Source organism: Anneissia japonica, unplaced genomic scaffold (assembly GCF_011630105.1).
Source record: "Anneissia japonica isolate Jap-2015-1 unplaced genomic scaffold, ASM1163010v1 scaffold1696_len571195_cov180, whole genome shotgun sequence".
Lineage (NCBI taxonomy): Eukaryota > Metazoa > Echinodermata > Crinoidea > Comatulida > Comatulidae > Anneissia > Anneissia japonica.
Genome location: NW_022695941.1, coordinates 430733 through 444764, shown reverse-complemented (window position 1 = coordinate 444764; position 14032 = coordinate 430733). Strand labels below are relative to the sequence as shown.

At 34.4% G+C, this 14032-nt stretch overlaps 2 protein-coding genes across 4 annotated transcripts in view; one reads left to right on the top strand and one right to left on the bottom strand.

The window, feature by feature from the left end:
• The window catches only part of LOC117101648 (cleavage and polyadenylation specificity factor subunit 3-like), an 11065-nt gene extending 5991 nt beyond the window's left edge, over window positions 1–5074 (top strand). The window contains exons 10-16 of the mRNA XM_033241680.1: window positions 811–957; window positions 1059–1211; window positions 1683–1791; window positions 2524–2723; window positions 3215–3302; window positions 3999–4156; window positions 4678–5074. Coding sequence (XP_033097571.1) covers window positions 811–957; window positions 1059–1211; window positions 1683–1791; window positions 2524–2723; window positions 3215–3302; window positions 3999–4156; window positions 4678–4767 — 945 coding nt within the window. The 3' untranslated portion in view covers window positions 4768–5074. The remainder of the gene's footprint in view (window positions 1–810; window positions 958–1058; window positions 1212–1682; window positions 1792–2523; window positions 2724–3214; window positions 3303–3998; window positions 4157–4677) is intronic.
• Window positions 5075–6043: 969 nt separating this feature from the next.
• LOC117101649 overlaps window positions 6044–14032 on the bottom strand; it is a 12878-nt gene continuing 4889 nt past the window's right edge. For all 3 annotated transcript variants that reach the window (XM_033241681.1, XM_033241682.1, XM_033241683.1), the window contains 4 exons: window positions 10549–10795; window positions 10304–10360; window positions 8933–9271; window positions 6044–8319 (listed from right to left, as the gene is read on the bottom strand). In XM_033241681.1, the coding sequence (XP_033097572.1) occupies window positions 7681–8319; window positions 8933–9271; window positions 10304–10360; window positions 10549–10795 (1282 nt within the window). In that variant the 3' untranslated portion in view covers window positions 6044–7680. The remainder of the gene's footprint in view (window positions 8320–8932; window positions 9272–10303; window positions 10361–10548; window positions 10796–14032) is intronic.

Genomic DNA, 14032 nt, shown 5'->3' with positions numbered 1-14032 from the left:
ATATAATAGAAATGACAGAAAAATGCTACATATAAATCGTCAGCAAAAACCGAAAAAAAAAATAAATTGTAGCCCAAAAAAAATAAAAACAAATATAAAACATTCCTATTCCACACAGTTATATAATTTATTTACCCAACCATCCATAACTATAAGTGCGATCTTTTCATTCAAAAGCGTCGACTACCCTCACATTTCTAGGCCTAGGCTCATCTTCATCAAGAATATCTCCGCCCTCAGAACTGCTTGAAGCCCCACCGTCATCATCGCTAACAGGAACGTCTAAGTCTCGCACATCCAGAAATTCACCTTCATCGCTGTCTGAATCAAAAATCAGGTCAATCGCTTGCTCAGCTGTGTACACATCTTGTGCGGCCATTTCGAAAAATTTTTGAAATTAATAACGATTTCAAATTGATATTTCTAAAAATATTTATATAAGCGCATGTGAGTTCTTCACAGCTTCACGCATGCGTGTTCAAAATTTCTGACGTATTGGAGCTAAAATAAAAACAGGAGCGATTTGAAAACCACCTATTTTTTAGTCACGAAATTTCGATTGCAGTCGAAAATGGGAATTCTCGGTTTGTGGTCAATTTCGACTACAGTCGAAGACGGTATCTAGAGGGTTAAGATGTGATATGCTCCAACTTCAAAGTTTGGTGTAGGCTATGCATGACTGCATATACCATGTACTACTACAAAATGGACAGAGCAACCACTTACTAAATTTTATATGGAGGTTATAAAATAGGGAAACAACTTTTTTTGTCTTCGGTTATGTCGTGATAAATCTTAATTTTTTTGTAGACCATTATGTCCTCTCCAGAAGAAGTTACAACAATGTCAGGCCAGAAGGTGCCACTCAACATGCAGGTTGACTATATTTCGTTCTCTGCCCATGCTGACTACCAACAGGTCAGCGAGTTTATTCGCACGTTAGAGCCCCCTCACGTGGTGAGTAAGAACCTATGAATCAAATTACTGTCTTAAACACAGTATCGTGGTTACAATTGACAGTGATAGAATGCACATTAACTTGAAATTTTGTGTTTCAGATCCTTGTGCATGGGGAGGCAAACGAGATGAAACGTTTGAAGTCTGCTATCGTACGTGAATACGAAGACAGCACAGACTACCATATACAGGTTCACAACCCAAAGACAACGCAGGCAGTTGAACTTCACTTCAGAGGAGAAAAAATAGCAAAGGTCAGATTTCATAGCACATACAACCTATTCATACTAGAATCACTTTGCGATCGGTTGTAGTAATTGTGACACACAATCGTAATTCACAATCATGTGTGAAAGCTCACCAATAGTGATATGTAATCGGTATCGCAATTGTTACATGTTGCAGTTAGGTATTACAATCTTCATTACTCCCAATTACCATGGAATCCGATCGCAACATATTCCACAGGCACTGTTTGGCTGATTTCAGTCAACATACAGACCTAGCCACCAGAGGACTAGTACTGTTTGACCTACTGTTTCAATATATATGTCTGATTTGGTTTGAATGCACTTTTCAGTTTTGGATAACCACCGACTACATAGCAGTTGATCACAAGGGAGTGTAGTCTGAATAGGGTATTAGTTAAGCAGTGTTCACTTTGCATTAATTTTGACCAAAAATAAAGGTTAGCTAATTAATAAGCTAATTTTATTATTTTTTAGGTCATGGGAACCTTAGCTAAGGAGAAGGGGAGTGACGGGGGACAATTATCTGGCATCCTCCTAAAGCGCAACTTCAACTACCATATTATAGCGCCCTCAGACTTATCAGGTGAGATTATAAAATAGCACAACTTGACTTAGTCATGTGACAAAAAGTCCATGCCATTATTTAACAGCTGATTTTGCAATAGTATTGTAAAGCTATCAAAGAAACAATTTGAGTTTAATCTATTTTGACATCAGTCTGATAAGATTCAAAGATAACCTCCATGTTAATGTGTACACACTATGCAAAATTTTTTATCAATAGTAAGAATCGCTTGGCTTTGTATTGATTTAATTGTATTTGACTGGCAGCTTGTATTTATGCATTATTCCGTATATATTCAAATTGGTTAGTGAACTGTGTAACAAAGTTTTGCAATATTCACTATCAAAGCAATACAGGCCATTCTCTGTTAAACAGAACAAATCCAAAACAACTTGTGTTATTCTGATACGGAATTCTCACCACCAAATGACAGAGATAAAAAAAAAAATTAAGCCTAACAATAACATAACACACACTTGGTAAATTTGGTAAATGGTAGGTAATTAGTGGTCAGGTGGCTTAATTGATTAGACGGTTATCTTAAAGAAATACTTTTATATCGAGCAATAAAATATTATTTCTCATAGTACTTGTTGAAGTACTCAATCAAATATGCTGATGTATCGTGATAAATCTCTTCAGGTTGTAGAGTCAACTTCAACACTGATGAATTGTGCTCTGCTACCCCTATCTACATTTTATTTTTACAATACCAGTTTGTGCAATAAGTTTTATTTATATTTTTAACAGATTACACTGACTTGGCTGTAAGTACAGTGACCCAACGGCAAAGCATATCCTACAATGCACCATTGTCCGTTCTAACACACTATCTGGCTCAACTCTCAAGCGACTTACAATATATTGATGCCATTGATAAGCCTGGCCTTAGGATATTTGGTGCTATCAAAATTATTCATGAACCCGCACATAAGATGGTTACGCTAGAGGTATGTTTACGGAATTCTTTGGCTAAATATAAACCAATATTGTCAACTCCAGTGCATTTAGGTTTGTACTGTAGTTTGGGGGTTAAGATGTTTGCTTTACAGTCCCAGGATTTGAAATCTGTTATAACAATATTTTTAAGCCTTGTATTAAAACCTAATGTGTGAAATGATAGTAAAGTGAGGCCCTGGAGGAAAAAATGTTTTTATATGTTGTACAACTGATTATTCTAAGACACAAAAAGCATATTTGATGAAAAATCCGGGAACAGTTAATGAGATACAGATTTTTGTAATATTTAAAAACTTGGAAAATGAAAAAAAAAAGGTAGTTATGCCCATTTTTCCCTTGTTTTTTTTATTTTAAAAATCACACTTATTTGACACATAAAACTAGGTTGTGTGAACAGAGTTTTACACATTGATTTTGTGGTTCTTAATTTCCAACCCTTTGATTACACTTGATATTGCATTTTTCTCTTTCTTTATTATAGTGGAAGGCAAACACTGTTAATGATATGTACGCAGATGCTGTCATGAGTGTTATTGTGCGGGTAGCCGGAGATATTCAGGAGAAGAAAGGTTTCTAAACGTTCTCTTAACATTCTTATGTGTGAAGTAGATATTATTAAGTTCCCTAAAATTGGCTGATGATCAATTTAGGAATGAAAAAGGAATTATTTTGATCTGCCTTTCATTGGATGTTAATTCTTTATTTGTTTCTTTTAAGTAAATCATTGTTCTTATATTGTTTTTATTGATATTTATTGTTATTCTTTCTTAATATTGCTTTTATATAATTGTTTTACATTTTAAATTTAGATACTGTACTATGTTCTATTTAATATTTAATTTCAAGCCTGTTACCGGTGTTTTACACTGTTGGATGTAATAAAGAAGTAAATTAATCAAATTTACACTATATGTGGCAAAGACAAACCAAGCCTGTCACTTGTCGCAAACATGTTTCTTTTTAAAATCTATTTTATTGCACTAAACTAACTTATAAGGATTTGTTGATGGTTTCTGCCTAAGAAATTCCTAAAATCGTAAACTTTGAAGGCTGATTTCTCATTTATTGTTCCTTAAACAGCTGTATGTTTAAACTCATGTAACTTCATAATGAAATGTTGGATTTAAATGATATACGATTTTATAGCTCTTTTTATTGTTTAACCTTGTACTAATAACTAAAAATCGAATTTTGCAAGGAATGTTTTTAAATTACTTGTCTTTAAATTTAATTTGTATTTCGTTTTTTAATATTGTTCCTTCTAGGAAGTATGACACCAATGAAGCAGCAAACCGGTATTAACCCAGATCGCGTTTTGAGGCTTCTGCGTGATATGTTCGGTCATCAGTGTGTGCACGACGATGACAAACAAATTGTTGTTGATATCGATGGAAAGATTGCCACAATAAACATCAATACCCTGGTAAGTTTGATTGGTTGGCAGTTGTTTTAGCTTCAGCTTGTCCTCTACTAAAAGTAGGCTCACTAATGTTTTTTTTTCTGTTCTCTACTAAAAGTAATCTCATAATGTGGCTTAAGCTATTTTCACATGGAATTAAATTGGACCAATTTTACTTTTATATGCAATACTCCTTACAAAGACTGTGGTTAAACACTAATCGTGGTCCTTATGTAAGTCTCAATTCATACTTTGAGCACACAAAATGCACGATTACATTTTTGTTTATGCACAATACTGCTGCTTTTGAGGGTTTAACAAGTTACCTGTTTGCATTAAACTTTTTTACTTGGAATTACCAGCTTGGCTGGTCTTCCTGAGAACGATTTGCTCTGTTTTGACTTGCCAAACAGCTTGTGTAATGATTGAAATGGAATTGATGTGATTTTGATTTTATAAAATTGCCGAGTTGAAATTGATCGTGTGAAATTACTTCAATATTAGTTTGACCTGATGAAATGATTTCATGAATTCTTTCTTTACAGAGTATAAAGTCAGATGATCCAAGCCTGGGAAAAATGGTTACAACAGCAGTACAACGGCTGGCAGATGCTTTGGAACCGATTCGGGGTTAGAAACATAGCTGTATTGGTTTATTATACCAATATATCATGGGAAAAAATACTTCAGATGGACGGGCATATCCTTTTAGTTTAGGAAGAGGTCAGACCTGTGAATAGCTATCTGCTTAATATGTAGGGCCTACTTCTTAGCCTAACTGGGGGGTCCCAAGTTTCCCGCAAATCAAAGAAAGCTCATTTAACTAGGTCTTCAAACTTGAGAACTTTGCTAACTCATTCTACTTTCCATCAACATTCGATCTTTGCCTCCATTGTGCATTCTGCAGATCATCTCTTATGTAAACAACATAACTACCATATTTTTTTTCTTTTTATTAAAAATCATGAAATGTTTACTTACATTATGTATAATACCTCTAATGCAATAATATTTTATAAGATTAAAAATAGATAAAAACAGAAAGGTTTTAGAAACTACACTAGTTAACTCATCTCATAGTTTCACTTGTGCATGTGTGGTCAAATATAAACTGCAAATATAGCCACACAAGGAATAATTTATAAATTCATTCTAAAATACTGTACATACAGATAATCTAGATTATCTGTATAAATTCCTGATTGTTTTGTTTTTGAGGTCATAGACATGCATACTGTAAATGATCAAATAAGTATCCTCTTAATTAAGCACCACAGGCCCTTAGAGGTATATTTTATCTTGAGTAATCATCATGGTGCTTATTGAAAGTACATATAACCCAACTTCTCTTGATATTTTTGTAGCATCAGGACAGCATTAAAAACAATTTTTCACACAATAAATAACAAGTCAGATTTGCCTGTACCTGACATGGTAAATTTTAACAAGACAGAGTCATAAAGCATTCCTGCCCCAGTGGAAGAAAATTGTGGCAAGTGTGTTTCATAAACATGTGTAAAGTGTTGTATTTTTTTTTGTACTTAGCACCATTCTCTAATAGTGCTTCTTTTCAAATATGCACTGCATGAAATCTCCAAAAAGTTAACAGTGCCGCAACATTTATTTGATTATTTCCAGTACAGCAGTAATATTTCATATTAAAAGTGGTACTTACATAAATCTATTGCATATTACATAATACCTTGAGAGAAAAACATTGTAAACAAAAAAAAAAACCAAGGGTGTATACCAATTGTCCGAATGATGATTGGAAATCTTTGGTTAAAAACAAACTTATGATCATATTTATGGTAGTTGAAACTATGAGATTGTTATCTATGGAATACATCAGTTCAAGGCTTAGAAAAAAGTTAAATTGGAATTCTAGTCAAAGAAAACAAACTAATTAAGTAATGGAAATGGAAAGAGCAACATTTATAGTTTCCTACATTTTATGAGTTTTACACAAATATCATTCTTACTGGAGTAAGTATGTGTGTATATAAAGCTCATTCTGGAATGACTGCGAAGCTAATATTCTCTCTATTTCCAATTAATGTTCAGGCTAGATTTTATCTAACCCCAACAAGAAAACAAATATCGATCTTGAAAAGACTAATTGTATGCATAGCCAGTCAGTGGTGCCCTAAATTTTACAAAATTATTTTTTGAAAAAGGAGAAAAAAAGAAAATTATATTCAAATTTAAGTCTGAGAGTGCCATAATCATACTTTTTCTTATCTCAGTCCCTCCCAGGGCCCCTCCATTTCGAATTCTTGGATCCGCCACTGCAAGTGATTTATCTCAAAGAAATCTGCCAGTAAAATTTGGAATTTTGAACATACTTTCGGTCAGAATTCACAATTTATTTAAGCATTTCAAAGCAAACCATTCTGCATTTTATTCTAAAGTTGTTAAAATTGTACATTTGTGTTGCAGTCAGTTGAATATGTAGTTAAAAACTCATACTTCAACTTGAACTTTGCATTCTGAATCTAAACTATTTGTAACAAAAATTCTTAATAAACCGTTGAACTGTAATTTCCTAGTCTTCTTATTTTTCTGTGTGTCAGTAAAAAAATTAGTATGCATTTAAATAAATTGACATTAAATGATGGCTTTCACCACAAGTTAAAACATCCCATTTTCTTCCATTATATATCTAAACTAAGATATGTAATGAGTATATATTTTTTTTTCATATCATTGCAGTTTTCAATAAGGTTATGTATAAAATAATTTTGCAGGGGCTCTGTTCTTTCTCTACTGTTAACAACCCCCCCCCCCCACACCATATTTGCAACTATGTTGTAATCCCTTCACTGCCAGCATTTAATGCTTTTACATACTGGTTTTAGTTGTCTGCCTGAAAAAAGGAATATGCTAGTATTGAATACTAGTCTAGTATAAAACATTTTAAAGATATAAAATATTGTTTCTCTGTGTTTGACGTTGCACTCCACCTAACCTACCTACAAATTCTTCTTTGTTGCTATATAACAACTAAAGCTACTACTAAGATTAAGATGAAAAGCTATGAAATAAATAAATGAAAAAATCCAGCAATCAAAATACTGAACAGGGGCAAATGCTGATACTGTTTGAATGGTAGAACCTACAGGCAGATGGCCCAGTCATTATACTTAACAGGGGCTGTCCCTGTACATACAGTACTAATACAAATATCTTCACCAACATCAATGAAAAATATTGTAACCCAAACAGTGATGCATGTTAATAAATGCATTTTAGTATTTTACTTAATACAGACCAACTGCAAGTAGTGTTTTTCAAACCTATTCTTTTCTTACCTGCATTTTATTTATAAAATATATTATGTGGAAACAAAATACTGTATGTTTATACATAAAAAAAATCAAGGTGGGAATACTGCTTGTAAATGATTATTGTATTTGATTCTTTGCCTTAAGATCAGCCACATTATCAAATTTTATGTGACAAAAATCATCATGCCCATATATGGGCACATCACACAAATGTGTCACATAAACTTCGTGGATAAAGCTTTATTGTCTTTCAGGAAGATATCAGTAATAGTTATACATCCAACTTCGATCCGGATTAACATCGACTCTTCGTGAAGAATGTTCGTTTTCTCTTCGTTGCCCATTATATGCTAGATCATCATTTGAATAAGCTCTTTGTCCCCGTGAGTACTGGTTTCTCCCGAATTCCCTGCGGTCCGGAAGTGACCCTGAGTAGTATCTAGAGCTAGCGCGTGGAATACCAGTCTGCCGGTTATAATCAGGGTTTGAAATTGTTGTTACATCTCGTTTGCCTCTTGGTTTCTGCCTTGAGGGTGGCGGTCCACGTTGATGGTACTGAAGGCCACCGTCTATGTACCTGTCGCGGTTTCTCCAGCCCCCATCACTCATTGCGATTGAGGGGTCATTCTCTTCATACAATGGGGGTTGAAAACTTTCATTCGTGTACGCTGTTGCATGCCTCGACGGTTGTAAACTATAATCATCGTAATATCCCCAATTTAGTTGCTCTTGTCGATGATATTGCCGAGATGGTTGATGTCCCTTGTTCATAGGTGAATTGAAGCCACGCCTACCAAAGTCGTAATTTTCGGCCATCTGACCCCGAGGGACATTTGATGTGAAGGGTGAACGAACACTGACGTTATCGCGGTGTCTGCTTGTATATTCATCCTCATCACTCTGTTAATGAAATACGAGTTTTAGTACAAGTTGGTCATAAACTTTCTAAGATAATAACAAAACAATCACAAATCAATATACAATAATGTCAAAACGATGATACTGAACATGACATTATTCCAAAAGCTGACTTTACCAACGTATTTTCCTTATAATATTGGGTTTCAGATACAGTTAAATCTAATCTCATCCAAATTAATTTGTGTAATACAAGTCTCTATGCTCCTGAAAGAGAGTGAATTCACAAAGTAGGCCTATACAGAAATAGAAAGCGATCTTTCTAATTATCGATAGTATTCTATGTGTGTGCAGTAGTGCATTGCAACTTGCTCTGTTTTTGTCCACTTGCTTGAGCAAACAAACAATATAGACATCCCTCATTACTTTTTTAAGAGGGTTTATTCTAATTACATTTTATCGGACTTATATACAACACTTGGAAAAAAATATCTGTCTTTTAATAAGAGTTACAACGGTCCTATTGTACAGCCCGCTCCCTCCCAAATCCGCCCTGTAATCCATTTATTTTAATTCCAATTTACTTTAAACAATTGAAGTATTGAAACGCAACACAGGTAATATGTTTTATCCTCCAATGAAAATCCTATCCTACCTGATACTCTTCGTCGTCATCCAGATCGTCGTCTGCGACGCAGAAGTAACAACTCCAAGCGATAGTGAGAATTGCCACCAATAAAGAGCACAATGTGATGAGACCGTAAATGATAGCACCATCGTAGGCAAAGTCATCATTCGATCCTTTTTCATTAATATCACCATCGTCAAGAGCATCTTTAAGTGCGTCTGTTATAAATGATGCATCTATAGATGGCGCTTCATAATTTTTATCCTTGTATATCCTATACTCGATAAAAGAGTCCATACCAGATATACCTGCGCAAGCTAATACGCCAGCGATGACGAAAATGTTGAAGGACAGTGCGCATATTCCCTAAAAAAAAAAAAAAAAAAAAAAAAAAAATCGAATAGTTTATGTTTGTTTCTCTTTTTTTCTCATCTGGGCATCACTAATTCCTAATGGAGTATCAACGCGATAGGTTTGAGATAGTAAGATAGAATCGGGGGTAAACACTAAAGGGGTTTCACAGTAAGTCGAAGTGGCCGCTTTTAATTGATCATAAATAAAATTTGGTATGGAAGAATGATTAAATACATAGGCCCTATGTCTGGTTCATCGATGGAAGTTGAGTCCTGGTCATTGTAAGTTTTGAACCCATCATTTTACAACATCGATCTTAGAAACCGAGCATTTTGAACCTTCAAGCTACAATTCGATGTAACCACGGAGCAGCATACTCACTGTTGTAACAGTTCATTAGACGGCTTTTTATACCTTGTTTCGCGATCTTTTTTTTTTTTAAGACCATCAGAGGAAGGTGGAAAAAAATAAAAATTTAATTTTCATTTCTTATTTAGCAAATAGTTTTGTTAAAAACAATTAGACGGAGGAGAAAATAAAATAATAACTTTACTGATGAATGTAAACAGTGTGCAGTAATGGGATGGTTAAATGCTTTAAATTGCTATAATTAGGAAGAAATAGCCCCCCCCCCCCTATACATATATTTTTTTGAGATTTCAACTCAGCGGCGGGCGTAATAAATAAGGCCTATAAATGAAATTTTTTTTTTTATTTCGATTTTTCCCATGGCAGCAGGTGCACTAATTGGCCAAAAATAAATTATTTTTATTCGAAATCATTATTGGCGGGCGGTGGGTTCGCTAAAACAAGGTATATAAAGTCTTGCCTTACTAGGCTATCAGTGGCCTAAAGTGGGCTTAAACAGATAGGGCCTAAATTGATATGCTTTCTGGATAGACCTGTTAGAGGATGGTGACTCACAGCGGCAGTTAATACAAGGAGTGCATTGTACTATCAGTATCAGGATAGATTTGACGGTTCACTGGATTTTTATGAATCCCATGAAAAGATAAATAAAGAAATATGTGAAATATGTCTTACCATACAACTATTCCAAACACAACTGTAAATGAATGTACTTATGCCGCTTATTATCACCTGGAGTAACAAAAGAAAGGAAATATTTATATCGTATTCTACATGATTGTGTCCTGAGGTAGTCAATGGGCACCAACGACCATGAGAAAACGTCAGTATTTAGAAGAAATTTAACAGGACTGACTGTTGTTGTAGTTGCTAGTTATTCTAAAATAAATGTATGTTTCATTGAATAGAACGCTACTTACCAGGCCGCCTGCCCAGGCACCTGCAGCGAAGTTGATGAGGATTACTTTCCCCGTGTAACACGTAACATAGCAATAAACCCACAGGGAGACTATAGCTAAGCCCAATAAGATGTTGAAGACGGAGACACAATTGGTGCACCCAGAATCCTTGCCCATATTGTGTGTTGATTCTCCGTCACTATCAGAGTCTTCTGAATACGCGTCGCCGTCGTTTATAGGATTTTCTTCATCATGTACATCTCGCCTTCTGTGAAATATAGAAAAATATTTAAAAACTAATGGAATTAAATAAACAAAACTCAACGTGTAAGCTAGCCAAGCCCTAGTTAAAACAGATGAGCCGTACTAGTCCCATAAAGTAAATGGAAGAGTGAAAATTGTAATAATTTATAACTAGTTTTCTTTGGCATTATACACTAGCTTTCGAGCACAGTGCTCTATTGTGAGAATGACAAACTTCTAGTTGTGATTATCAATTTCCAGATCGAAATTTGGTTCACTAAGCCACACCCCTTTGATATTGCTCATTGACAGCGTAAACATACGTAATCGTGCGTTTGTGGGACATACTCGTAATTCTGATTATTAAATAACACGTTCTGGTTGACACTCTGGAACGCGTACAATACGTGATAGGTCTAATGTTCGCCAGGGGGTAAAATTAGGCCTACAAAGCCTACCGTAGACGATTTTTCTTCGTTTATTCTTCGGACTTTTGTAGGTTACGTTTTTCACCAATAAAACTAAACCAAATCCTAATATTATTTCTTCACTTCGATATAAATAAAATCTCGGCCCACAGAAATCGGCTATTCTCATCGCAGAACAGATTGTGTCAACCAGGGGTGGATCCAGAGAAAAATCAGGGTAGGTAGGGGCCACGGGACGTGCAAAACGCCGAGCGAGGGAGGGGAAGCGATGTTAGAGATTTTTGTTTAGAAGTGCTTGGCCATATAGACACTGGTACATGAATTTAAATCGAAAATTATTTTGTTTTGGAGTAGGCTCCCCTATTTCTCCGTTTAATTTATCTCTAATTGGGGTGGGGCTGGCCCATTGGATCCGCTCCCCTTCAACATTTACTGCCGGCCTCGTACTCATACTCAAAACAAGACCAGGCATGCCCTGAGAATGCCACTTACAAAACAATTTAATAGATGTACAAATTTTAATCGCAATTGATATTTAACCATGACAACGCAAACGTGCTAAGCTTTCACAGCAAAGTAAAGGAACTGTATGCGTATTTACGTTCACACGTCATCGTTGTCCGTCGTGTAAATAAAGAAAAACGTGTTCCTGCTCGTGGCAATAAGAGTGTTTGATTGAATTTGTAAACTACCATCATTTATTTTTGTTACTATCATTTCTGTTCATCATTAATTTATTCATTCATGCATTATTTATTTAGCTATTTATTTATTATTAAAACATATTTAGACAGGAGAGCATATACAGACAGACGAGATGGTAACGCTGTTTTACAATATGGTCTTGCTATAATACAATAAACAGCATACAAGCAGACCTAAAACGATACAATAATATACAATACGATACAAATAGTAAAAACAATGGTAGGAACAATTTAATCATTATCTTTGTAATCCTTATTAATATGATAATAACCTTCGACACAGATGTTCTAAATTCAAGAATCATCTGATGTACACAAGGATCAATCATATTAGGCCTATATAAATTGTGTATAAATAATAAAAGGCTTTAGAATTATAGCTCCGACGCAAATGCCATCTTTTCCTACCCACACAAAACAAGAGCTCTGAGAAAGTGACTCACCATACGGTCATAATGTACTACTTTCGATGAGATTTCTACATCATCGGCGAAGAATAATCATATCAGTGTTATTTATTTAAATATAATTTGAATAATAAACGCTGTGGTCAGAATTCTATAAGGGTTACAGCGTTACCTGTTTGTTCTGCCTAGTTAATTTCTGTGTATGTCGCGCCATGACTCGGTTGATGGTTGTTTTACTAACTGACGTCACGACTAATGACAACCATTTACAATTCTCTATGTTTATTTGTGTGATCTATTGCGCAGTTTAGTTACCTAAACGCCTTCACTTTATACGCACATGTACACTTTAATATTTGCATAATAAACGCACGTGTACACTTTAATATTTGCATAATAACATGTAATTAAATAAATGGCTAAAACATATTTAGGCCTAAAATTGTTTGAGTTTACTCTTGGGTTCTTTTTTGCGTAAAGCTGAATTTTGTCAAATAGTCAATAACAACCACTTGTTACGCAGACTCCAGAACGGTTAACTTTATTATTACTATTATTATTTAATTATAACATCAATTCGTAAAAGATATTTACATGTTCGAGATAATAAACTCAATATAAAATAATATCTCAAAATATTTGAGTTAATTATTACTTTGTAGATAGACTATAATTAGGCCTACCAGATATATATTAATTAGTCTTCAATTAAAAATAGATAGAGAAATGTATTTCTGTTAACAAACGTATTGGTAATATTGTTCCTATTCTTTGCATAGGCCAATTATAGAGTTTGACTGGTAATTTTAAGTTATGCATTTTCTGTATATCAGCAAATATTTCTGATGTTTCTAATTGGAAGTGGATAACTCAATTTATACTTGTAATTAAACAATGTAGGCCTATTGTTTATTAATTGTAGTTTTGAGGCCTTTTCTGGATTTACTACTCTTAAAGCACGCACCATTTAATATTAACCGATGGGTTAGGCCGATACCAAACAAATTGTCAATCAGTAAATCATAAAAGCTATATTTTGAATAGACCGTTCAGTGAATCATATATTATCACAAAGAACGGTACAAGCAAGGTATTATAATAGGCCTGTATACATAGCCCAACGTAACAGGAAACGATTTTTTTTTATCTATTTCGCTGTGCTAACTATATCCTGAATCTTTAAATGTCACTTCATAATAGACATACGTCCATAGATAAAGGTAAAACACCTAATGCTAGGAATTTTAATAAATAAAACTGCGCTGGGAGGGCGGAGCTGGCGGATCCCGATTACTGAGTAGTCAAGAAGAGATTAAATCAATGATTATATAAATAAGTATCAATCGTTATTTATAGTGACAGAATAATATAAGATCTAAATAGGCCTATACTGTATATGAAAATGTTACCGGTGTTTTATGTACTTTTTGGTGGGGGGAGGGTTGGGGTCGGGAAATCTGGGCATATTCAATTAAATTTATTGGATCCACTTTGATATATAGTGGCACTCATACAAAATGCGTGGTGCATCCATACGTTAAGAAACATACACAAATAAAATACATACAGAAAAAGAAAATACAAAATACAAAGTAAATTTGAATACAAGGAGGTACTGTAAATCTACCAAGAATATACACTTAAACTACTTTAAACAGTCAATATATTGGGGACTACATTCAGGAAGTCAGAAAAATAGAAATAAGAAATACACACACAC